Raw genomic sequence first — 23,850 nt, forward strand, 5'->3', positions numbered from 1 at the left:
CATGCTCAGTTGGACTAGGATCTGGGCGCAGAACCTTGAGCTTTGTGTCACGTTCCAGCTGAGCAGTTTTGTGTTGTGGCAAGAGGGGAGGCTGCAGCCATTGGGGAGTGACATTTTTGTGAGGGGTGTGCTCAAGATAAATTAAATAACTAACATCATCACAGATGTAGATCATAGATATGTGCATGTATGATGTAGCTAGATCATAAACTGTACAGACGGATTGGTGAGATTCAGATATCTGCTAAAACAATGTAGCCCTCCAAAACTGAACCACAGACGTCTTGGGCAGGTTGTCCCTCACGAATCATCCGTTACTGCTGTAAGAGGCACAAACAGCACAAACCCACAAGCACCAGTCAGCTACAGCTCACAGGAAATCTCACATAAAAGCCACAACAGTTTGTGTTATTTAGTGGATATTTGAACATGGGGATTGACTTGATTCTGGAGACAGCCTCAAGTGGCCTTTAACTGCAGTTTCACAGCTCCGGAGGATTGCTGCTTGGTGTTTCTTTGCACTTAAAGTTTAAGACGAGCAGTCTTCTTCACTTCACCTGTCACCTGTTTTGATGTCGGCTGATTCAGGCTTTCTGAACACAGCAGAGCTGAATTCGACTTACTTGGCACACCAGCCGGCTCACCCACACACAGGTTTCTACATTCCCTCACTGCTGTCCAGGCCTTGGCAACCGAGCTGCTGCTGCTCGTCTTTATTGGCCACCGATCCCTGCTGGCTCAGCCCGCCGCACTCTCCTTTTGGAGCCCAGCTTCAGAGCAGCAAAACACAACATACCAGCAGATGCTGAGCTGCCCTCTGGCCTGTGTGCATGTGTGTGTGCGTATGTGTGTGGGGGGGGAGAAGAAAACGACATTGGCTTCTCGGACGCAGCTAAGCTGATGTCCAGCAAACACACCAGTGTTGGCAGTGCGGGATTATGAAGGCTACTCGTTTTGGACTCAGTGAGCCACTAACCGCTTGTTCTCTGCAGTGTTGGTTTGGATTGTTTTCATGTCAGTAGGTTTTTAATTCACTTCAGAGATGCCTAACCACTGTGAGGCTGCACAGTTACTCTTTAACACATCATAACGGCAGTTACACATCCTTCACAGCTGCTGGCCTGCTGAGTTTATAACAGAGAACAAAAGAGGTCTTGTTTCTTGGCCGGCATGGCGGTTTGAGTGCTTTTGAGTGCAGCTTTTATTAAATTTGGAAAGTCGGAGCAGTTTAGAATAAAAGTATCTCATTTTCAGCTGTGAGAGTCGAAAAGTCCACAACTGCACAACTTGTTATTTCAGCTCTGCTGAACCCAGCACTGCATGTACTCAGCTCCAGACGGCACACAGACACAGTTAGCAAGTAGCTGTTGAAACCAGTTAAGCATATAAAAACACATATAAAAGCAAACTGGAGCGAGGAGGTGTGTGAATATTGGACTTCCTTCTCTCATTTGCTTGCTATCAAGGTGTCTATGCAAACTTTTAAAAGTTTTAAATGGAAGGAGATGTGCTCACATATACTTTTCTAAAGTGGCGCAAAAATAAATGTAGGTTTTATTTGATTGAGTGAGCCTCATACAAAAGACATCTACATGTGCATAGGTGATAATTGGGCCTTAAGGCAAAGGTTAATTTTATTGTAGGTTAGTGGAATCGCATTAGGTTTAAAAATGTCTTTCTTAGTCTGTATTTGAGGGTTTTAATATCCTTGTGTTCACATCAAGTGCCACACATGTGGTTTATTAGCACCCTTTGATAAATCACATACACATTTTGGCCGTCGCCAGAAACGTACCTGCTCATGCAAATGCTGGCCAGCTGGCTTGAATAGTAAGTTTCCTTCATAATTTATTGTAATATAATATCAGATGCTAATGTTGGCTTAAAACTACATTTTAAAATCTGAAGAGACGACTTCTTAAACCACCTCCGTGTATAAAGCCGTATCCTTCCCTCCCACTGAGTGTTTTAACTTGGTGTCCACTTATTTAATAGTCCTGACACTTTCATTAACATTAATTAGTTAGCTACACTGCTGCTACTCTCTTTCTCTATGTGACCCCTTTAGAGTGTCTTTGGTGCATCCCCACATCGAATGAGACAAAGGCACCCACGTATCACTGACAGCAGTCGTGCACTTAAGTATATAGAATTTTAAGGTTTAGTGTAATGTAAAAGGGAAGAGTTATAAAACAATTCAGCACCCGGCAGAGATGTTATGAGCAGGGAAGCTGGCCTGAAAGACCGAAAGCGTTTCTTCTATCAGGCTGTAAACATGTTTATGTCGGCTGTAAATTTGGTCTTTTAAACATGGGAGTCTTTGGGGATTGACTCACTTTAGGAGCCGGCCTCACGTGGACTTAAGAGGAACTGCAGTTTCTGACAGTGACTGAATAATCAGTAAGTTGCTTCTGCATTAGGTTTAATAATCTGGCAACTAAAGTGGTGGAAACAGCAGCTTCAGTTCCGTAACTGTGTCTCTGTGTGCCAGATTGCCTTAAACCACATTTGCCACATCCTGCTGCTTTGTAATCAGTTTTTAAATGTGTAATCAAATCACTTCAGCTGAGCTCATCAGGGCACAAACATTGCCTAAACAAACGTGACCTTGTGACCTCTGGATGGTGCTTGGTATCACTGAATCAGCCCACAGTCCTCTGTGACCGTGTTTGATTAGCTCCATGCGATGCAGCTCTGTTTGCTCAGTGCTGATAACTAGCAGAGGTGAACATATGGTGGATCTAATCCCAGGTCAAAGCCTCAGAGCTAAGACTGTCTGCCTGAAACCCTCTGAGATCTCACTTCCTCTCTGGCACTCTTGCAGATCCTCCACCCCATTAAAATGGCTAGAGGGTGCCATGTTTGTAGTTTAAACTGTTGCTGAAACTTTTAAATGTTGCTGCTCTGGCCCAACATTAACGTGCATCAGGTCCTCACATGTATTTTTTCTGAAACATCTGACCCACCAGCAGCATCTGTCACCTGTCTTCCCATGTGTTGGCTGCTTCTGTATTTACTGTGCATCCAGTATAAGTGGTAGATATTGGAAAATGACATGGTGCACAGTCTGCAGAGTGGTATTTTAATGCAGTTTATAATGCTGTTTATAATACCTCTGCACTGGTGGAAGGTGTGCCTGGAAGGGTTATATTGCCAGGCTGAGATGGTGCTAAGGTCACGGGCGCCCCATCTTTGGCGCGAACATCTTCAAATTTGGCACAGTTTTCCACTTACATAAATAGATTAAATAGTGACAGGAACAGTTGTTATTAATCTCTGGCTTCTTCCACAGTGTGTCTTCGTCCAGTCACGCCAGATGGCTGCTCCTCCTGTTAAAAGGGAGTTTTTCCCTCCCACTGTTGCTAAGTGCTTGCTCATAGAGGTTCGTCTGATTGTTGGGGTGTTCTCTGTATTATTGTGGGATCTTTACCTTACAGTGTAAAGCAGCTTGAGGTGACTGTTGTTGTGGTTTGGAGTTATATAAATAAAATTGTTTCACAAAGTAGTTGTGGATAAAAAAAGTGGATATGAGCATCCTTCAAAGGCGAACTCAAGTCATTGAGGAAAGGATCAGAGTCAGAACCAGCTGAGGCGGTTCAGGCATCTAAATTGCATGCCTCCTGGACCCTTCCAGAACACGTGCTTCTGGTAAGCAGCAGGAGGAGATTCTGGGTCAGATCCAGGACATTCTGCAGAAATTATGTCTTCTGGCTGTCCGAGAAGAGTTTTGGTATCCTCTTAAAAGGAACTGGAGAACTGGGAGAGGGATTCCTGGAAAGTGCAACCCCAGTGACCTGGTGACCCAGACATGGTGATGGATGGGTGGGCGGTCAAATATGAAATCTAGACAGACATGGATGTACACTGTAACTGGTGGATAGTAAACTCGGTGTCTGTGATAACGATGCTTAAGAGTCCGTCTTTACTATGAATGAATCTGCAGGGTTTGCTGCTGTGCTGCTTAATTGCTGATCCCTCTGCTGCTGAAGTGTTCTGCTGACCTGTGCTGCTTTTCTCGAGGATATTGGATCCTCCACGTCTGCAGCACTTCTGCTCACAGCAACATTTTAAACCGGGGGAGGGGACTTCATTTCTCCATCACCTGCACACCCTCCCTCCTTTCCTGCCTGATACTCCCTCCGCCGCCTGCAGGCATCTGCAGAGTGATCAAATTACCCGTTATTACCGCGTGCTGCCATCACATTACTGTTATTTAGCCCAGTGACCGGCCTGGACTGATCGACACTCTCACACACGTACACAAAACCAAAGCCGTTAACTCACCCACACCAGTGAAAATGTTAACGACCTGCTCCCACATCTAAAATCATTCGCCTATGTGTGTATTGGATTGATTGGAGGCAGAATATGTCAGTTTGTTGATATTATATTTATATTCATTTTATGTCTTTAGCAATTGGACCCCATTTAAAGTTACTGTTTTGATTATGAAATCCTAAGACACAGATAATCAGTGTTTCAAATCCTAAACACAAACGTTTGTTGCTGTGCAGACTGTAAACCCCACTCTGATGAAGGTGCTGTGTTTTTTGGCTACATTAGGGTAGCAAATGGGGAGACATTCGGAGGAAACTCCAAAGGAGGTCTAGGGTCTCGCTAAAGATGGGGAAAGGGACCTGCAAATTGAATGAAGGGAGTTCAGGTGGTTCAGATGTTTAACAACAATGCCTCCTGGGCGCCTCCAGGGTGTCTTGTTTCAGGCAGACCCAGGATATGATGGAGATTTTATGTCAAGCCACTTGGCTTGGGAATGCCTCACTGTGTCGCCCTAGTAGAGCCGAAAGAGGTGGCCCCGGAGAGGGAGGTGTGGGCATCTCTGCTTAGACTGTTGGACCTGGATATTAACTGGTTAAATCTTATATTTTAAAAACAAATGGTTGTGTCCTGGCCAAATATTTGTGTCGTGGCACATTCCGATAGTTATTATTATTACCCCTTATGACCAGGAAAGCCACCTGTTAGCCCACAGTAACTGTTATCCTCACTTTACCTGCTTTGCTGTGTGTTAAGAAGCTGCCTGAGCTCTTCCTGTCCAACACAGAAAGCGGAAAGCAGGACAGGAAAATAACAGCAGAACAAGTTCAAAGAAAAATCCCAACACTTTCAAACCACAGATATGGATATAAATCGAGGGTGTAGCTGGTGTACAGGCCACTGTTGGTTTTAGACTCTTTATTTCGAAGGCTTTTTGTGGTCATATTTGCAGTTTTCTTCTTGGTAAATTCTCAAATGTAATATTACTCCCGACTGATGTTTCTGTCTTTTCCTCCCCCTTCAGGTCATGAGTGCCTTTAAGAAAGACCCAGCTGAGAATAGCCTCACCTGTTCAAAGCCGCGCCCTACTTGGGCCTCGCCCTGCCCCCCACCGCTGGACTCCCACCATGAGTAAGTTCCAGCCAGTAGTTTATTATCGACTCGCTGCTTGTTTGCTCACCCTTTCACTTTCGCTGCTGTGTTATTATTTTATTTATTTATTTTACTTTTCTAATGCTGGATTGGTGGCTTTAGAGTTTGACATCATGAACACCAGTTAGACACAATCAAGTAGGAGAGTCTACAGGCCTTCATGGTCAGGATAGTCTTCATATGAAGATGGGATGTGTAGGATTTTTCTATCCGTGATGCTAGAAGCATAGAGGAGCAAGTGCTGCAACCCTAGCCACCTCATTCCTCATCAATCACTCCGCAAAGCATGATGGGAGGGCGACTGGAGAGGGATGTGGGCTCAGTCAGCTCCATGCACAGTGTGTGTGCGTGCATGCGTGCGTGTGCGCTGCTCTGCTGTGTGGTCATGTGACTGCAATGGCTCGGCCCCACATGTCAGCTCAGTGTGAGTCATCCAGCGAGTACAGGATTTTCTGTTAATGTGTTCATACCTGTGTACTTACGGTGCACCGTATGTACACAGCTGATCGCTGTCACACAGAGTGTAGTTTGTCTTCCGCTGGACATAAGTGATGCATGATACAGATGAAAGACAAATAGACTCCAGAGTAGAGACCTACAGAAGAACTTTGAGTGACAAAAGATGGGAATTGACCCGCTTTATCTCCCATTTTGGTAGTCGAATTGAAGCGCTTTTGTGTATCGATACAGGGACGTCAAATATTGATTTTTTTAATAAATACTCTTATAATACAATGAACAAGACGACCTCTCTCCTGCACCACTATCCTGAGATAATGTCCAAGTGAACTTGGATCAAATCAACTCAGCTGAAAAACTACTATGACTAATGACACAGTTAATTGCAGTGTTGTCTGAAACAGATTGCATGTAATTGCCAATTTGACTACATTCAGTCACAAACGGCAGCATTTACGGCAGGTTTTAGTGACAGTATTGGTGACGATATCGTTTTGCAGCATAAAAATAACTAATGAGATGATTTTATCTTATTGGCTAAAATCAGATATTGAAAATCTATCTCGATACCCACCTGTTGTTCAAATGTTGTGTTTGCCAGGGGCAACCAATAAGAAGAAAGCTTAAAGGAAGAAAAGGGAGCTAAAACAGCTTGTTTCATATAGAGTATCTGTACTGAAGTCCAGTGTGAGATAAATGAGGATTACTTTGAACTGTGGATCATGCAAAGCTGCTCTGGTAGAGGTGCTGTTGATTTGGGAAGAATGTACATTTATTAAAAGGATTTTGGTGCTTTGGAAACTCTTATCACAACAGTTTGCAGCATGAATATGATAGCAGATGTCTACAATGGTTAACTCAAGTTCATTTAACGGAGCTACAGCTGGTTCAAAGGGTCTCTGCTGAATCTTATCTTGATTTACAGCCTGCAGCTAAACGTGTAAGATGTTAAGAAAGGAATGGTTTATTTATTCACTCCAGCAACAATAGATTTATTTGCTCTTTGATATCAGGTCGCTGCATTTACAGCGCTGCCCTCTCAGACCTTTTCTTCTTTGCCGTTTAGCTCACATTACAGATAGGGGATTGAACGGGAGCCAGCAGCATCTGCTGCTGCCAGCAGTCTCTCTGCACTCTCCAGCGTTTCTCCACGCAGAGCCACAAGGCCGAATATTTGTGTACCGGCAAGCTGGGAGTGGGTTACCGGGGCAACCCAGCACATGTGAGGCATGTACTGGAAGCTGATTGGATTAGACAGACACTTCTGAAGGGGGGGTGCTAAGAGATTTAACCCGATTACTGATTTTTTTTTCCTTTGCACACACACTCAGAGAGGTGGCGTGTGTGTCAGGAGTGTTTAGACGACTGATGTGATTTATTGTGAGTGATGTGAATAAAGGGAAGCTTGACTGATGACCTAAGTCTTGTGCGGTGGTAAAGGTAACCGGCACCTTGGAGGTTTACGCGACTTTGTGTGTGTGTTGTTTTTTGTTTTTTTAATTGATGTGTGTTTGTCACGGCTGTGTGCAGGCAAACAGGTTAATGGAACTCACAGAGAAGGTTGATTGTACGACGCGACAACGAGCAGGGGAAGACGCAGACACTAAAAACAAGAGGTGAACAGAACTAAGAGGAAACAGCTGGGAGACACGGCTGACGCTGATTACACTGACGAGACAGGGGGAGCACAAACAGAACACACTGACAAACCTTCAAAATAAAACAGGGAATACACAGACTGGACTCAGAGATGCGGTACAGACAGAACAGAGGGAACACATGGGCAGACACAAAACAGAGGGAGAGTAAAACCAAACCTCTTAAGAACCAAAGGGTGTAAACCCAAACACACAATAAGCATAAACTAGAACAAAGGATCATAATAACAACAACAAAATAATAATAATAAAAAATAAACACAAAACGCTGGGTCAAATGACCCAGGACCATGACAGTGTACACAACTGTTAAGGCTAAAAACTACCACATCTTCAAAAACAGCATTTGATCAACATTTTATTTAGCTGTGAAATGGCTGAGATCAGAGACATCAGCTCCAGATAAAGAGACGACGTGGATATCTAGTTTTATAAAATCTAAAGCATGTTTATGTCGTTAATATTTGTATATCTAGATGCAATCTGTGCTACTGTCACGTTGCGTGTTGCATGGTGAGCTTATCTGCACGAGTCTCTAATAATTTCATCATCCAGTCCTCTGCATTATTGTCTTTCTGTCTTGCAGATTTTTCTAGACCCTTCTTTGACTTCACTTTGTTTTTGTTTTTAAACATATTTTCAACAGCTTTTCGGGCAATTTTTGCTTTTTTTTTATTATTGTAGATGTGAACTTTTTGTTTGGATTGGCATAAAACCTCCCAAAAACCAAGAGCCAACCTGAATATACGAAGCCACGGGCCTGCTGCAGCCTCAAAACAGTATCAGTGTTAAATAAACAATTTAAAAAGGTTGTTTAAAATAAGTTAATATCTAACATTTATGATGGGATCTCGCTCAAAGGCAGAAAACACAGCAGATGAACAAAGTTGGTGGTTTTTGTTGTCTTAATGGGGCCCGAATGAGCAGCCGGCGCACTGGGAGAAAGTCTTTTATGTGTTTTCATTATTCATCTCAACCTTTGATAGAGTCACTCTCTCGCCTGGAGGTGGTTGGTGATGTTGATATCCTGAGCTAATTACCTTAATTACCCCCCTATAACACACAGAGCCACCGGCCTTGGCAGGGCGGGGTTAGCGTCCTCTAACAAGTCTCTTCCTCAACCAGGAAGGCTGACTCACTCCAGATGGAAGAAAGGGGGACACGATAGCAAGGCTCATCTTTCAACTGCTATAAATGGATTAGACGCTGGATGCAGCATCACTGCGGGTGCTGCCTTCCCAGGGTTCTCACAGGAGGCCGGTGGGAGGTTAACTAAGGACCATTGGGTACCCTGGACAGGGTTCAAGCTGTTCACCAAAGGGTCAAAGGAAGTTTTTGTGGTTGTTAATTTTTGATTTTTAGACTATTATGTACAGAAATATAACTGAGTTTGTGTTTCACAGGTGTGAGAGGGATCTGAAACACCAAGTGGAACCGAAAGCGATATTTTTAGGAAAGAAAAAAAAGACCAGGGTCTTGAAATGTCACCACAGGTTGCGCTTTATTTACTCATAGTCTCTGTGTGTTCATTGTTACACAACCCATTTCATTCTGTGCCTTTATTAGATTTCTGTGGTCATCTGCTCTGTATAGTCAGCACATGTCTTCAGAGCCAGTGTGATGCAACAAATAATATGATCTGTGAACAGAGGAAGCTGTTTGGCGATATAGCACAGAGTCATTATATCTGGAAATAACACACTGCAGCTCTGTCTGTAGCACAATAACTTCCAGCCCTTCCCTGCAGACCAGTAGGAAATGGATTCCCAGCAGAGTGATAACAGTGGAAGGAGAGGAGATTGATGACAAATGAGGAACAGACTCACAAGCTGTGCGATGTTTTATTGCTGTTGTATAAACAGCACAGTTAGTTAAAGGAGGATAATGGCTGTACAATGACTCAGGCAAGCAGGAGTTTCTGTCAGCAGCAACAGTTTGGTGTGTCTACAGAAAAACACTTAATAAGCTCCTATTTGTTCTCTATTGTTAAAGCTTTACTTGTGATTTAATGTATAGCAGTTTGGCTGTTTTATCATAGTCTGAATATCCATTAGAATTATTGAAATGCTTTGCTGTGAAATATTTACAGAGCTCTCATTAAGAAATCTGCAACTAACTGTATGGATGTCAGTAATATTAAAGTATGATATGGCTTGTTTTTTGGTTGCAAAATCTTCATTTCTGAATTAGGAACTGTAGCTGGCAGATAATGCAGTGAAAGTAAATGCGGTTCTTAAGGAAACATCTCATTTATCTGTAATGCATCTCTGCTCCTGTTCATTTTAAACACTTGTGGAAACAGCAGTTGTTTTTTGGAGAGGTCAAATTTTCCTTTCAGCACCACACATGTTTTGCTAATTCCTGATATATCACATAACCTTATGCTTTGGGCGATTGTGGCTCAAGAGTTGGGAGTTCGCCTTGTAATCGGAAGGTTGCCGGTTCGAGCCCCGGCTTGGACAGTCTCGGTCGTTGTGTCCTTGGGCAAGACACTTCACCCGTTGCCTACTGGTGGTGGTCAGAGGGCCCGGTGGCGCCAGTGTCCGGCAGCCTCGCCTCTGTCAGTGCGCCCCAGGGCGGCTGTGGCTACAACGTAGCTTGCCATCACCAGTGTGTGAATGTGTGTGTGAATGGGTGGATGACTGGATGTGTAAAGCGCTTTGGGGTCCTTAGGGACTAGTAAAGCGCTATATATATATATAGGCCATTTACCATTTCAAGTGTGGTGGTTTCACAAACAGACCAGCAGCCACCCAAGATGATCATCGTAGTGGCTGCTGGTCTGTTTGTGAATATTCTAACCCCCCCAAACTCCGAAAGAAGCATTTAGATGCAAGTCTGACTTTCTGACATACGACCGCACACGCGGGATGAGAGTTTGAGGGCAGACATGGACCGTTAACTCCAATCTGTTCACCTGTCCTTCGCCCACACACAGACGTGTACCTTCATCTCTCGCTGTCAGGAGAAGCCTGATGTCATCGCGTGGCGTGCTGGGCACACAGTGTGTCTGGGCGTGGGGCAGGATAATTATCTTCTTCGTCAAAGCCTCATCTGGTCTCCATCTGCTGGACTCGGAAAGCTTAACCACAGAGCACACAGGGAAACGGTGTTTACACTCACTGCCCTGCTAGACCTGCAGGTTCTATTAAAACTCAAGTCGGTTTGCAGGTTTTTTTCCAGCTTTACCCCAACAGCATGTTAACACCTGGCTGCAGCTCCACAAATATACAGCCTTTCTATAGATAGCATCACTGAAGTTCTGTTGGAAATATTTGTCTGAGCACCCACATGTTGGGAATAGCTCTTGAGGGAAGGGAGTGTTATTAACTCCACCACAGTTTCCAAGCCCGGGAACTTCGTGAACATAAGCTTGCAGTCCCCACTATGATGCTAATCATGTCGGGTACGTGTCAGCTAATAGCACTCGTGTCTCCCCGCTGTGCTTGTCATTCTCCGCTTGACACATTCAGATCCAAATAGCTCTTAGCGGGCGTTCAGAGGCAGAATAGAACTGTGTCAAAGCACTGCTTTAAACGAGGCGTGTTGGTTCCAATATCAAGCGGTGTGTTGGTGTGTGTGTGTGTGTGTGTGTGTGTGTGTGTGTGAGAGAGAGAGAGGGGGGGAAGAGCTGCCATTCCAACTCAAAACAAAACCCACAACATCCTCGATTCACTGCTTTTTCAACAAAAGAATGCTGAGCACGCTGTTACTGTACTGAGATTAGGAGTGCCACGTTAAGATGCCGTGGACGGCAGTGAAGTTCAGAACCTGTGCTGAACACTGCAAAGATATGATATTAACCACTAACAAAACCATAATAACTAAAAAATTAAAACATTTAAACAAAGAAAATCAATCTTTTTTGGCCTTGCATAGCCAAACAATGATGAACTGAGTTTACAAAAAAAAAGCAGACAAATGAATCCGAGGCTAAAAACCAGAGTTCCCGGAGAGGCTGATGAGTCTCCATCTTTCCCATTTTAAATTCTGAACTGTACAGAAAAAATACAGATGCTTACAGCCTGGAACAAAAAGCTTGTGTCTCTGGTGACACATGAGCCACTCGTGATGCAAGTTAAATCCCTGTTTTATGTTTATGGTATGTCTGTTAGTAATTAGTACCCTTGTCGTAACTGATCAGTTAGGGCTTCATCTTCTCCTCCATTTATGGTGATGACAGCCATCGATGCTAAAATCAAGGCTTTAAAACAGGGCGTCATAAATAAATGGCTATGTGAAGCTGTGATATACAGTTTATGATGGTACAACAAGCAGTGAGCCAGGCTGACCACAGTGGTCTCATCAAAAGCTAAAGCTAAATCAGACGGTTTGTACTTTGGGTATTTGGCTTATATGCAGAGTTGTTATAGTTTATTTTGGTTTGCAAAATCTTTTTTTCACATCTAGTTTTAGTTAGTTTATTATAGCGAACTAAGCTAAACTATGTTATTTGCTAGTTTATTATAGTAGTTGTAGTTGTAGTATAGTTAGGTTGCAGCCAGCAGCTTGTTAGCTTAGCGTAAAGTTTCAAAGACTAGAACCTGAGAATTTATTCCAGTTCCTCTGACTCTAAATTACAAACAAAAAACGGGGTTTCTCACTGACTGTGGTTTAGTTAAGTACCTAAAAGATCTGAAGGATTTCTAAAGCGGCAGAGCTGTTATTGCTGCAGGCTGTTTCTTAACGTCTGAGCTATTGCACAAATCTAAGTTTTGTCCGGTCCTATGTTCCCTTTTTTTTCCTTTTCTTTTCTTTGCTTGGTTTGTGTTGCTTTAGCTGATGACACCACATCCCTGAAAACACTCGGAGGCAGCATTTGTTCTTGTGTTCTTTGTGTTTTCCCCGTTAAGCTGTTAAGCCCTGAAGTGATGATGACACATCTCCTGGTGTGAAATGTGTCCTCTTACTTTACAACAGCTCCAGATAGTTGAAGCATCTGTGCCCAAAGAATGACTCGAAGCTAATTATTGGAGAGATTGGAATTTGTTTGCGTTGGAAAAACACTTTAGGAAAGAGGGCCGTTTCATTTTATTGTTGTTACGCAGGTCAGGCAGGTTTATTAGCCCGCTGTACTTCCTCTACTTCAAGGACCTGTTGCCTCAAGCATGCTGCGCATTTGAACTTGTACAGAGTCTAGGGATTAGGATTAGTCCAGATTTTATAACGGATGACATACTGTTTTCATTAATGCTGCTGTGGCACATCTAAGGGCTCCCACAGAAAGGAAGCGAGGCAGGGCCGCCCCTAGCGTGGCATTAACGCTGCAGATGTGATGAATTTTCTCTGCAGCAGCAAAATGATCATCAAATCTGTGATGTTTACTCCCAAAATGCTACTTGTTGTGGTTTTTGCACAGACTCTTCTGTTTCTGTTCTTTTCTCGCTCTCTCTCTTTTTTTAAAAAACCTGCAATTATATTTGTTTTGCTGTCTGCTTTATCGGCTTAACACAGAGATTCAACCAAAGCAGAAGCTGGGAAAATGAAAGCCATTCGCTTCAGAGCAGAAACCATCAAATAGGAATTGATTATTTCTCTTCACAGCGTTGCTTCCCATTCTTATGTGTTGTGATAACAGCAACCAAAACAGTTGCAATTTAAACAAATTTGTACTTTGAAGGACTTTGTTCATAATTTATAGCTCATTTTTTCTGCTGCTTTATAAATCGTATTGTTTCAGTCCTCCGACTCTGGAGTCTGCTCAGTTATTCCTTTGACATATGGAATTAATGGAAGCCAGAGGCTGGGCAGCGCTCAGCAGTTTTTTGACTTTTATTGTTGAATCATGCTCAGTGGCCACTTTGTTCGGTACACCTTGCTAGTATCAGATTTGACCTAATTTTGCTTTCACAGCTAACTTAATTCTTCATGGCATAAATTAAACAAGGTGCTGCAAACATTCCTCAGAGATTTTGGTCAATATTAACATGACAGCATCACACGGTTGCTGCAGATATGTCGGCTGCACATCCAATCTCCCATTTCTCTGCATCCCAAATGTGCTCTACTGTACTGAGGTCTGTGACTGTGGAGACTATTTGAGTCCAGTGAACTCATTGCCATGTTTAAGAAACCAGCTTGAGATGATTTGAGCTTTGCAACATTCCGCATTATTGTGCTAAAAGCAGCCATCCAAAGATGAACGCTATAGTTATAAACAAATTGACGTGGTCAGTAACAATACTGAGTGATGCTCAGGTGGTATTACCAACATTGCAGAGTCATCACAATCACTTCCCTCGATAATCAAAGATCAATCAGTTTTAGGAGGTTGTGTAGTTTTCCTGTTAGCACCTCAGGAGAGATTCATGTTGTTCCAGTGTTTGAATCCATTTTGCCCTTGTGTTTTATGTAGTCTATCAGTTTCAAGTCATACCACAATATTTTGGAAAGTATTTCAAGTCTGCGTTTCAAGACCAGGGAAACTTTTGGTGTGTGAGTCATCAGTCTAGATTCATTTCAGGACTGAGATTCTTGAAATATTTTGGATTCACTTGTAAATTTAGCCGGGGTGTAATTTCAGCAAATACAGGGGTGAAGGTGGAAAAGTAATCCTCTCCCAATCCCCAAATCCTCCTCCTCTTTTCTCTCTCCTTTCCACCACTGCACATGGTCTGCTGCCATGTTTTATTTTATGCCTTGCCCGTGTGCCTCTATGACGGTCAGTGGCGTGTGATGGGATGCCAGGTTGATGCTGGAATGCAGTTCTTCCAGCCTCTTTCTCTCTCTCTGTCTTTTACTGCAGTTGTGAAAGATGCTCGGCTGCCGTGTTTGTGGTCACAGAGTTTGTGTGTGTGTGTGTGTGTGTGTGTTGGGGTTGGCTGGTGGTAGGGGGGGGTGTTACAGGAAGGAAGCTTTGCTGGAATATGATTACATCTTCCAGTAAACAAGGCAGCAGGAGGAAATGGATCCAAAGACCCTATCCTCAGGGCATCACTGTGCAGATACTAAAGCTGGAGAGAGAGATTTAATGGGTAATACAAAGTTACAGAGAGGAGCATATGTGCCCTGGTACATGGCTTTAAAAATCAGACCTGACCAGTTATTGCTTTCTTTCTAGCCAAATCTTTTCTTACCAAGATGCTGACTCCATTGGTAGCTGCAAGCTCTCACAGCTCCACAGAATGTGGCTTCTTTTTCCTTCCTTCTTATTGTTTCTTTATATACATGGGGATTGAAGGTTCATCCAGTTACCTGTTAAGTAGTCTTTGAAAGTGCCTGTGCTTTTTAAACCTGGTATGTTAGGTAAACACTAGTGCTTCTACATATTATTGATTATTATTACATCGGTCTCCTCGCTGTCTCTTGCTGTGATGTCTGGCTTTTTTTCAGATTTATCATAATGAATGAATGAATGATAGAAAGTCTGTGTGCATTAAAGTAAACCTGTTGATTGTAGCAGCTTCTGTGATTCGGTGGTAAAAATAATCCTTCTTTCACAGTTCATCCTCTGACTGAAACAAGCCATTTTTAGCTCAAGAGAACTTTGTTCTGATTGGCTGCCCCTCAGAAACAGAAGGTTTTGACAGCGGTTGGGCGGGGCTTGTGTGCTCACAGAGATTACTTGTACATGTCCTGACCTCACAGCATTACTGGCCCTGTTCCAGCATTGTAGCGGTATGTTTATGATGGGAAATAAGGAAAAGCGTAATAGGTGCCCTGCTTTCACATATAAAATGCAAGTTTCCTTCATGCTGCTGGACAATGACATGAACTCCATAACTTCCTGAAACCCACTCGACTTCCTGAAAATCAGTCTGTCAGAAATAATTAAATGATCCTGTTGTAGTTGGTATGAACTTACAGAATCATTCCAGCTTTCTTAAATTTATGTATGTGTACAGTTCAGGGCTGCAGAGGGAAACATGTTTTCTGTAACAACGGCCTTTATTTCCCATGATGCCTTTTGTGTAGCACTGTAGCAGCCCTTAGCCTTTTTATTAGTTTTTATTTAATTAATCTATCTATTGAGCCTCCACAGAGGTGCAGCTGCCTCTATGATGACAGCGTGCAGTACATTTGCTTCCACCTGGTAAATGTGCTGCATATTTAAAACAACAAAATATCTTTCATTTGCTTTGCTGCAAACTTTGCTGTTTATATTAATGAACAACTGTGTCATATTGTGAATTATTTATATATATATATATATATATATATATATATATATATATAATTAAAATAAACATATATTTATTTGATTTATTTTTCAGGACAAATAGAATATAGGGCAATGAGAACCTGGCAGTAGGAAATAAGAAAAGGGTTAACGTGCCTAGTTTGTCTGCCCAACAGTTAAAAGTCCAAATATTGAATTGACTGACATGGAGAACTGACAAAAGAATATTTATATCCTTGAAACTTTGATTAAAAAGATGCACTAAAATAGTTGTCTTTAATTTTTCTTGGACACTTAGATTCATTGGTTTAACTATTCCTTTATATCTGGAGAAAGATGGAGCAAACGCCTGACTTTTATGCAGCAGTTGGATGGCGACTTGTTGTTGCTGAAATTGTTGATGGGTTTAATTTCCTGCTTATGTAAACATGAGATCCCTGATGAGGGACAGCCTCTTGGTGCTGCTGTGGTTGTGATTGTATTTTTCCACAATCTTGCTTCAGCTGTTAACACACTTCTTCTGTGTATTTTTATCCCGGTTGATACAATGATGGGTTACTTCAGTTTATTATTTATTATTATTAAGTGTGCCTATGCCAAGAGGCACACTTATTACTATTCCTCAGATTTATTATTCTGCTTATTCCGCAGTTTCCGCCTGAAATTTTTCAGCATAACTCACCCCGCAGTTTTGAGACAAGCTTCATATATGTTATCTCATTTTGTGCGGCTGGATCAGGAATGGTGTGCTATGACTTTTGGTGTTTATTACTTCTATAGTTTTTGCCCATTGAAATGAATGGGGAGGTTTTGGAAGGTTTCATTTGTGGTGTGTTGGCTCCATCTTTTGGTCCCATTGAAACGAATTTCAAACTTCATTTGTGGTGTGTTGGCTCTGTCTAGTGGTATGCCAGGACTGGTACGGCCTGTCTACCCTTATTTGGATTACCGTAATGACGACAATATCAACGGTGCGCACAGCGTCGCTGCTTTCAGGAACCACTGGAAGTTTTAAGGTTGCGTGAACCATTGAATACTTACGGTAAGCGAAAGGGTGTATGCTTGGTGGAAAACTCCATATCCCACAATTCATAGCACGCCTCTACCGAGTCAAACAATGGCGGCCACCACTTTGTTTTTATATTCCTCTTATTAGTGTTTCTAGGTCACAAAATAAACTTTTAACATATTTTCAGGCGAGATTGTGTAGTTGTGTAAACTTCAAATATCTGCTTGTTTTATCAAGACATCCCATATTAGCAACAGTGTTCTGACGATGTTGTTTCCGCCTGACAGCTAGCCGGCTAGCTAGCTAGCTAGTGCGCTTGGCTGAAAAGGGACCTCGGCTGCCTTACAGTGACGGCGGGTCACTCTCCTTTCACCCCCCACTGCATGCTAGCTAGCACGACGGAGTTTCTATACAGCTGTGTGCGTGCTAAGTTACTGATGTTGAACTTTATTTTTATTTATAGTTAGTTCGTAGAGTTGCCAACCGTTCCGTACAAACGGAATTGTCCTGCATTCAGAGAAAATATTACGCGTTTAGTATTGAGCTGAAAAGGAACACAGTTTGTCCCGTATTTCAGCTAGAATGGAAAAAGACACAAAGCTGGATTTATTCTGTCGTTATGCTGCACAGCGGAGTCTTCCCCTGTCATTCTCTCCCTGTTGCAACTTCAATCATGAAACTGATCAATGATCGGCTTTTCTCTCTTGTTTGTTTATCGCTAAACAACAGCAGCACGTTTAAGCTTGATCAGCTGTTGTTAGAATTCATTTGATTTTAATTTCTAGTATCAGCTGATGTTTGCTGGAGCCACAGCTGAAAAAAGGGCTGGTCCAAACCAGATGTCCTTACTGAATCATCAGAGCTGAACTGGTGATGGAGAAACAGGTGACATGAATGAGTTGAAGGGAAGTTATGAACTGTTTCTGAGAGACAAATAACACCAAGATCCTTTTCTGTGTAGCTGACAGCTGGTAACTGTGCAGGGGCGGATCTAGCAAAGCTTTTGCCAGGGGGCCAGGTAGGGCATTAACAGGGAAAGGGGGCCACAGAGATATACTTTTCTTTCTTACTCTCATATAAAATATTTAGCTTTTATTAAATAGTTATCTGAATCTTACAACCAAAGTTTGTATAATAATACACAGGATTGGCTGTAGACCATTGTTCATCATTCAGAACACTGTGTAAAAATAACAAAAAGTGAATGCAAACGTGCATAAATATTTATTTTACGTGTTTGATGTGTGTGGCGGGGCGTGGTCTGCAGTGCCGCTGCAGGGGAGGTGGACCCACCTGAGCGGCATCTGCAATCACACCTCTCGGGCGTAAAGTCTGTGCTCTCTCGGCTGTTTTTTTTTGGTGTGTGTCGGGCTGTGAGCTGAAAAGCTACAGCCGGCTGTGTGGGTACAGCAACCATGTGTGAAAAGTGGTCCATAAAGTAATGCTACAAAGCGTGTTCATGCAAACATTGTCAGGTCTGCCGTGGTACAATGGGACTTTTGCTCATGAACCTGTGTGCACAGCGTCTGCAAATCGGGGTTCTACGAAGTCACCTCATCTTTACACAAAACTGTAAGCTGTCATCTGTGAGGCGCGAGCGGTGTTTGTTTTTACCATAGTTCATGGTGGAGAATGGCTGCTCTTCTGAGTTTTGCTCCCTGTAGCCGTATGAATGGCAAACTACACTGATTAGCAGTGGCATAGGCACACTTAAAATTTCTTCTGAAATTTTCGCTTTCTAGTTTGTTTTATTGTTTATTTTGTCAGGGAACCTGCACAAAATTATAAATATAAAAAAAGGAAAAATGACTAGCTGATAGCTAATTTCCATCTGGAGCCTCTGGGCAGGTAAACATACTATCGAACAAGCTATAAAATACAAATACATGTCTGAAATAATAGATACAAGGCCAACCCAGTTGTTTTGTAGGCCAACTGGGTTGGCCTACAAAACATCAGATCTAGTCAGGAGACGAATGGATAAAATGGACTTGTTATAGACAAGTCGTCCTGCAGCAGAGGTTATAAGACCAAGTCAGGTCGTCTTGGTTGAAGCATATTTTGTGTGCTGGGCAGTGAGTTTGGGGGTGGGTGTTTAAAAAGCCCTGAGGCAGTCGTAACTAGCTTCTCAGAGCTGCCAAATTAGCACTTCCAGTTGGTTATTTCATTGCTGCTTGGCAATTTTTTTCCCCGTACTGTTGCACTTTTATCAAGTTTCCCAGCAGCATTATTTAGCTCAAAGCAGATCTGAAGCAAAAACAGTTGGTGTTGCTTATATTTGGGTTTTTTTCCTGATGGGGGACATAAAACAGCTAACTACATTTTTGATCATACCCTCGAGACAGCCATAACTTAGGGAAGCTGCACACAGAGTAATTGACATTATCAGTGCATAAAATATAAAGATTTGACTTTCATATCAGGATTCAAAGAACTGTGGCTCATTGCACGTTCAGTTGCTGGCAGCTATTTCTTACAAATTCATCTAGCTGATTGATTTAAACCGCTGAACTGGTTCACCCGATGAATAGCGTTAGACCAACTGACTGCTAAGTTTTGCCAGATGCCAAAAAAAGTGATTTATAAAGAAGAGAAGCTGCCATGTGCTGTCTGCAGCAGGCAGTCATTTTAATGGAAAACAGAAGGTTATTTTTTTTAAAATAACTAATGTATATTTTATACATGATAATTGTACCATAAGAATGTAAGATCAACTGACACAAATTGCCTCCCTCTTTCTCGTTGGCTTTCTCCTTCACAGACACACTCAAATGATGTTGCTTTGCCACCGTCTCCTCATGGGTTCACTGTATTTAGTTGCCATGGTGAGCCGAGCAGCTCTACTGTTTTTCATCGATGGCGCTCAGAAAGTTTGAGGCATCAATACTTAATGTCTGGACATCAGACAAATGGGAGCTGGTACAACAAAGAAACCCTTGCTGTGCTTAAGATTGTGGCTTTTATGATGTTTCTGCTCTTTGGGAACGTGGTGTGAATTCACCCACATTTCCCTCCACTTTGTTGTTGTCCTCATCCAGTCGTATTTGATAACAACTGATGTTTTCGTGCTATGAAACTGTGCTGCAGTTAAAGTTGGTATTATACTCATGTTGTGTTAAAACTCAAGGCGTGCATCGCATCAGGCTCACTGAAAGCAGGAAAAAATAAACTATTACGTTGATTTGGATTAAACCTTTGAAAGATGGAGTATCGGCAAAGAGAGAGCACAATGAGATCACTTTCTCAACCCTCCAAGCTCTAAGGCTCTTTGACTTCTGTGGGGAGCCTTTGTAGGGCCATGATGTGTAAGTGAGTAAGCTCTCCTTTTTGTTTTTAAGCCCTGCCATCAGACATTTTAAGAGCTTCATGCACCTAAAAAAAAATGAAGTTATGGTCTCATTTGCTTGCTTTAAGTGTTACTGAATACAATAACGTGTTTATTTTGTAAATTGTACTGCCCATTTGAGTAAAAAAGGAAGGTAAAGCAGTGTAAGCTTTGCTATGGATTTCAGTTAGTCATGTGCTCCTCGCTGGTCACAATCTCTCTTTTTTTTTTAAGTCAAATGCACAACTATTACAAATGAGCACACAAGCACGGTGACTTAACAATTCGTAACATATCTTATCAGCTCTCAAGAAGCCACATTTGCAGCCTCTCGCAGTCACAGTGAGCAATTATCTTACAGTAAACCCGGGAAAAGCCACAGCACTCCTTTCTGAATCCCACAGTCACTGACAAACATCTCCCCACCCGTCAGCCCGTGATAAACGACGCACGGCCTATCGACCAATGTCAAGTAGGATAGACCTGATCGACTGCGTGATGTATGAATGTGTTTGTGTGAGAGTGAGAGAAGAAGAAGAAGGGAGTGAGCGTGAAGCATTGTGGGTAATATTTGTAGACTCCCACGTTGGTGAGGCGGTCACCGCGAATGTCTGACTGTACATACATCAAACATCAGCTCAATCTTCCTTACCCAGCATCCTCTGCTCCTGCCTTGATGACTCTTTGTTGATCTGTGTGCAGCTTTGTCTGCTTAAACAGCACACATACACGCTAATGCACACAAACACGTCACAGCTGATCAGTGGGAGGCTGGGTCATGCTGCCCTGGGAGAGGTTAGCTCTCAGGGAGGTCTGGACCTTAATGTGTACTTACATCAGAGTTGTACTGATTTATCGGCTCTCTGATATACTCGCCTTTGGTTAAGGCTATATTTGGAGTTTTCCTGCTTGAACTTCTAGAACATGAACTTCTTAATTTTGTCGACTTTATCTTGCCAGTCAAAGCCTGAAAAAATCTTTTAGTTTACTGTGTGTACTAAAGTACACTTACTGTGCTTGTGATTTATTTGCTCTACTGTCTAAACCCAAACGTAGTGTAGCGCAGTAGAGAAGTACCGCTCTTATTCTGTTTACCCCCATGTATTGCACATCTTTATGTCCATGTTTATCCCCACAGCACCATTGCTGTAGGGTTAAAGGGTGATAAATGGTCGATGATTGTTCGACAAGAAGGGCTTAAAGACCAATTCAAGATATTCAAATAGACTGCCTTAACTTGGCTTTGAACAAGATGGAGCAAATGTGATTTCATGTCCTCCCTCACACATATTTTCTGGATATTTCATGCTTTTATGGGTATTATAAGAAAAATGTTGAGGTTGGATTGCAGTCGGTTACACTTGGAGATGAGAAAGTTCAAGGAAAATTGCAGTTTGGGGAATGAAAAGCAACAAATGTCCCTGAGCAGGCTCTTAACTAGAGACGACTCAGTGCCTTAAACTACTTGGGTGCCCCAAGTCAAATTAATTTTACTTCAAAAAACGTCTTCCAGGGTTTCAGAATCTGTACTACATATGATACCCTCTACACTTGCAGCTGAACGAGGAGCAAAAGGAAAAAGAACTGGGTGAAGTAACAGTGTAATTATAAACCGGGTGACAATAGAAGTTCAAAATGTAATAAATTGTAGGTTATAAGATATACTGAACCAGTTCTGTTGGAACTGAAAGAATGAAACTTGATTAATCTGCAAATTCACCAGAAAACACCACTTATGACTCATGTGATTGTTGTTTACAAACCTCGGTTGGTGTTTTATGGGGCAGCGCAAAGCCTGAACAAACCACACAGAAAAATGCAGCAAATTATGCCAAACCGTTGTGGCTCAAAGCGAGGAAACGCACCATGCAGTCAGCCAAAGTGACAGTGAAATATGCTCAAGTCAGATCTGCTGTTAAGCATATGATTCACTTTGTTTAATTATATAATTACACAATGCTCTCTGTGGTTGGGTGGGGGGGGTTAACTGAACTATAAAGGTTAATGATGTTTAAAGCCAAATTGTGATTTAGTTGTAGTGCACCTTCATTGCTTTTGTTATTATTATTACTATTGTTATTATTATTTTATCGTCAGCCTGGTTTTTGAAGTGAAGAACTCAAACAATTAAAGACTAAAGAGCGGTCAGCCAGCTCCTTGCAACCACCAGTCACTACAAAGAATTGTGTGTTCTGCAACCAGTTGGTGAGCAGTTGGTGAAAACTGATGGAAGTCTAGTCACACAGACCTCATAGTAACCACAGGTTGGCTTGCAACACCAACAACCTCTTTGCAGTTATTTACAAACCTTTGCCCACCTGTCTGAGAGTGATTGCAGTGAGTCTCACACAGGTTGGCGAAGGTTTGCAAATAATTGCTGTCTAATTTATAAATGCAGACAGATTCCAAACACGTTGCAACACAGTGTGATATGTCTCTTTGCAATAGCTGGCTTTATATATATAAAGCATATATATTTATATGACATCAGTCATTTTGAAGTTAAATTGACATCCTGTAGCAACAATTTGTGGGGGAATTTCTGACTTGAAGCTGACACACCAAAGGCGGTCTGAAGATTGCAACTGATTGCAAATGGTTGCAGACCTGTTTCCTGTCTGGTCTTGATCCCCATAAGGAAGCAACCAAGGGTAATAATATCGCAATTTAATTGCACACAGTTGCAACAATTTCAGTCATATCGTGGTCTCCAACCCCTCCAACCCCTTGTTTCTCTAGTGTGACTGTCCTCACTACTCAAGCAGTTTACTTTTATACTACTATCAAATTATTTTGGCCTTAAAGGGTTGTGGTTTTGTAGCATTGAATAATAATATTAATAATTGAAGCAATTATCTTGGGCGTGTGGATAAATGTTACTATTGGGCCACAAAGAGACATCCTTTCTTTAAAAACAGGCCTAATTTTAGGCTCAGGTGTGCTTCAGGTTATAATAACAACAGTTTGTTACGAACTATTAGTTAAGGGTGCAGTCAGTGTTATGGGGGAACGCGGGGCAGGTGCTGCTGGAAAATTTAACAGTACAGTATGTAACAAGCCATGAAGGACAGCGGAACTCTGGCTGAAGCCTGATTGGTCCGAAGGCTGCGCACTTGAAGCAGGAAATGACATGGGGAGGGCAAACAGGAAATGCGAGGCAGAGTGGCGAAGTTGTTCCAGCATGTTTTTCTTTCCCAGCCGTTCCCATTCCCTCGCTCGCCGCTGGACAACGCCAGGCTGCGAGAGGAAGGAGAGGGAGGAAAGGGGGTGAGAGAGTCAACTAGGGGAGGGCATTTTGGGGAAATCCCTCCCCCGCCCCTTTCAACCCTCACCCCTGTCCACAGACATTGAACTCTTGTGAAGCTTTCAAACTGCTGACTCAAAGCTGGCTGTTGTGACATGCAGAAGGCTTTGAGCTCACTCGCTGCCTGCTGGTTACAGATGATGTTTTTTTAAATTGTTTTTACTGCCATCTGCGTGGAAAACACCCAGAAACTTTTTCAGATATTATGTGACACCCCAGCTCTGTGCTGTGTCTGTCGGGTGGACAGAAACATGTCTCCGGTAGGATGATGCTGCTACATACCTGTAGGAGGTGTAAGTAGAAATAATCCTTGTAATAGCAGAACTGTGGCCACTGTTCCTACCTGCTTTATTAAAGACATTCATGCTCTACTCTGAAGAGTCTTGTCAAAAAACTATTTAGCTGGCCTAATCTCCAAATTTGTTTTAATAGTGGAAGGAAAATGGTGGCTATAAAAGTGTTTGACAGAATTATAACCTGTCTGTGGAGTTCCCCTCCACTCTACGGATTGATTTAAGGCCTTTTAGTCCTTTTATGTGGATATGCAGC

The 23,850-nt window shown here is 42.4% G+C and overlaps 1 protein-coding gene across 2 annotated transcripts in view; it reads left to right on the forward strand.

Annotated features, from left to right (window-relative positions):
- usp6nl (USP6 N-terminal like) overlaps nt 1-23,850 on the forward strand; it is a 95,261-nt gene that overhangs the window by 7,259 nt on the left and 64,152 nt on the right. The window contains exon 2 of one of the 2 annotated variants that reach the window (XM_005475846.4): nt 5,300-5,406. In XM_005475846.4, the coding sequence (XP_005475903.1) occupies nt 5,403-5,406 (4 nt within the window). In that variant the 5' untranslated portion in view covers nt 5,300-5,402. Of the gene's footprint in view, nt 1-5,299; nt 5,407-23,355; nt 23,595-23,850 lie in introns of those variants that run through there. The other variant, XM_005475845.4, reaches the window with a different exon arrangement.

Source organism: Oreochromis niloticus, linkage group LG17 (genome assembly GCF_001858045.2).
Source record: "Oreochromis niloticus isolate F11D_XX linkage group LG17, O_niloticus_UMD_NMBU, whole genome shotgun sequence".
Taxonomy (NCBI): domain Eukaryota; kingdom Metazoa; phylum Chordata; class Actinopteri; order Cichliformes; family Cichlidae; genus Oreochromis; species Oreochromis niloticus.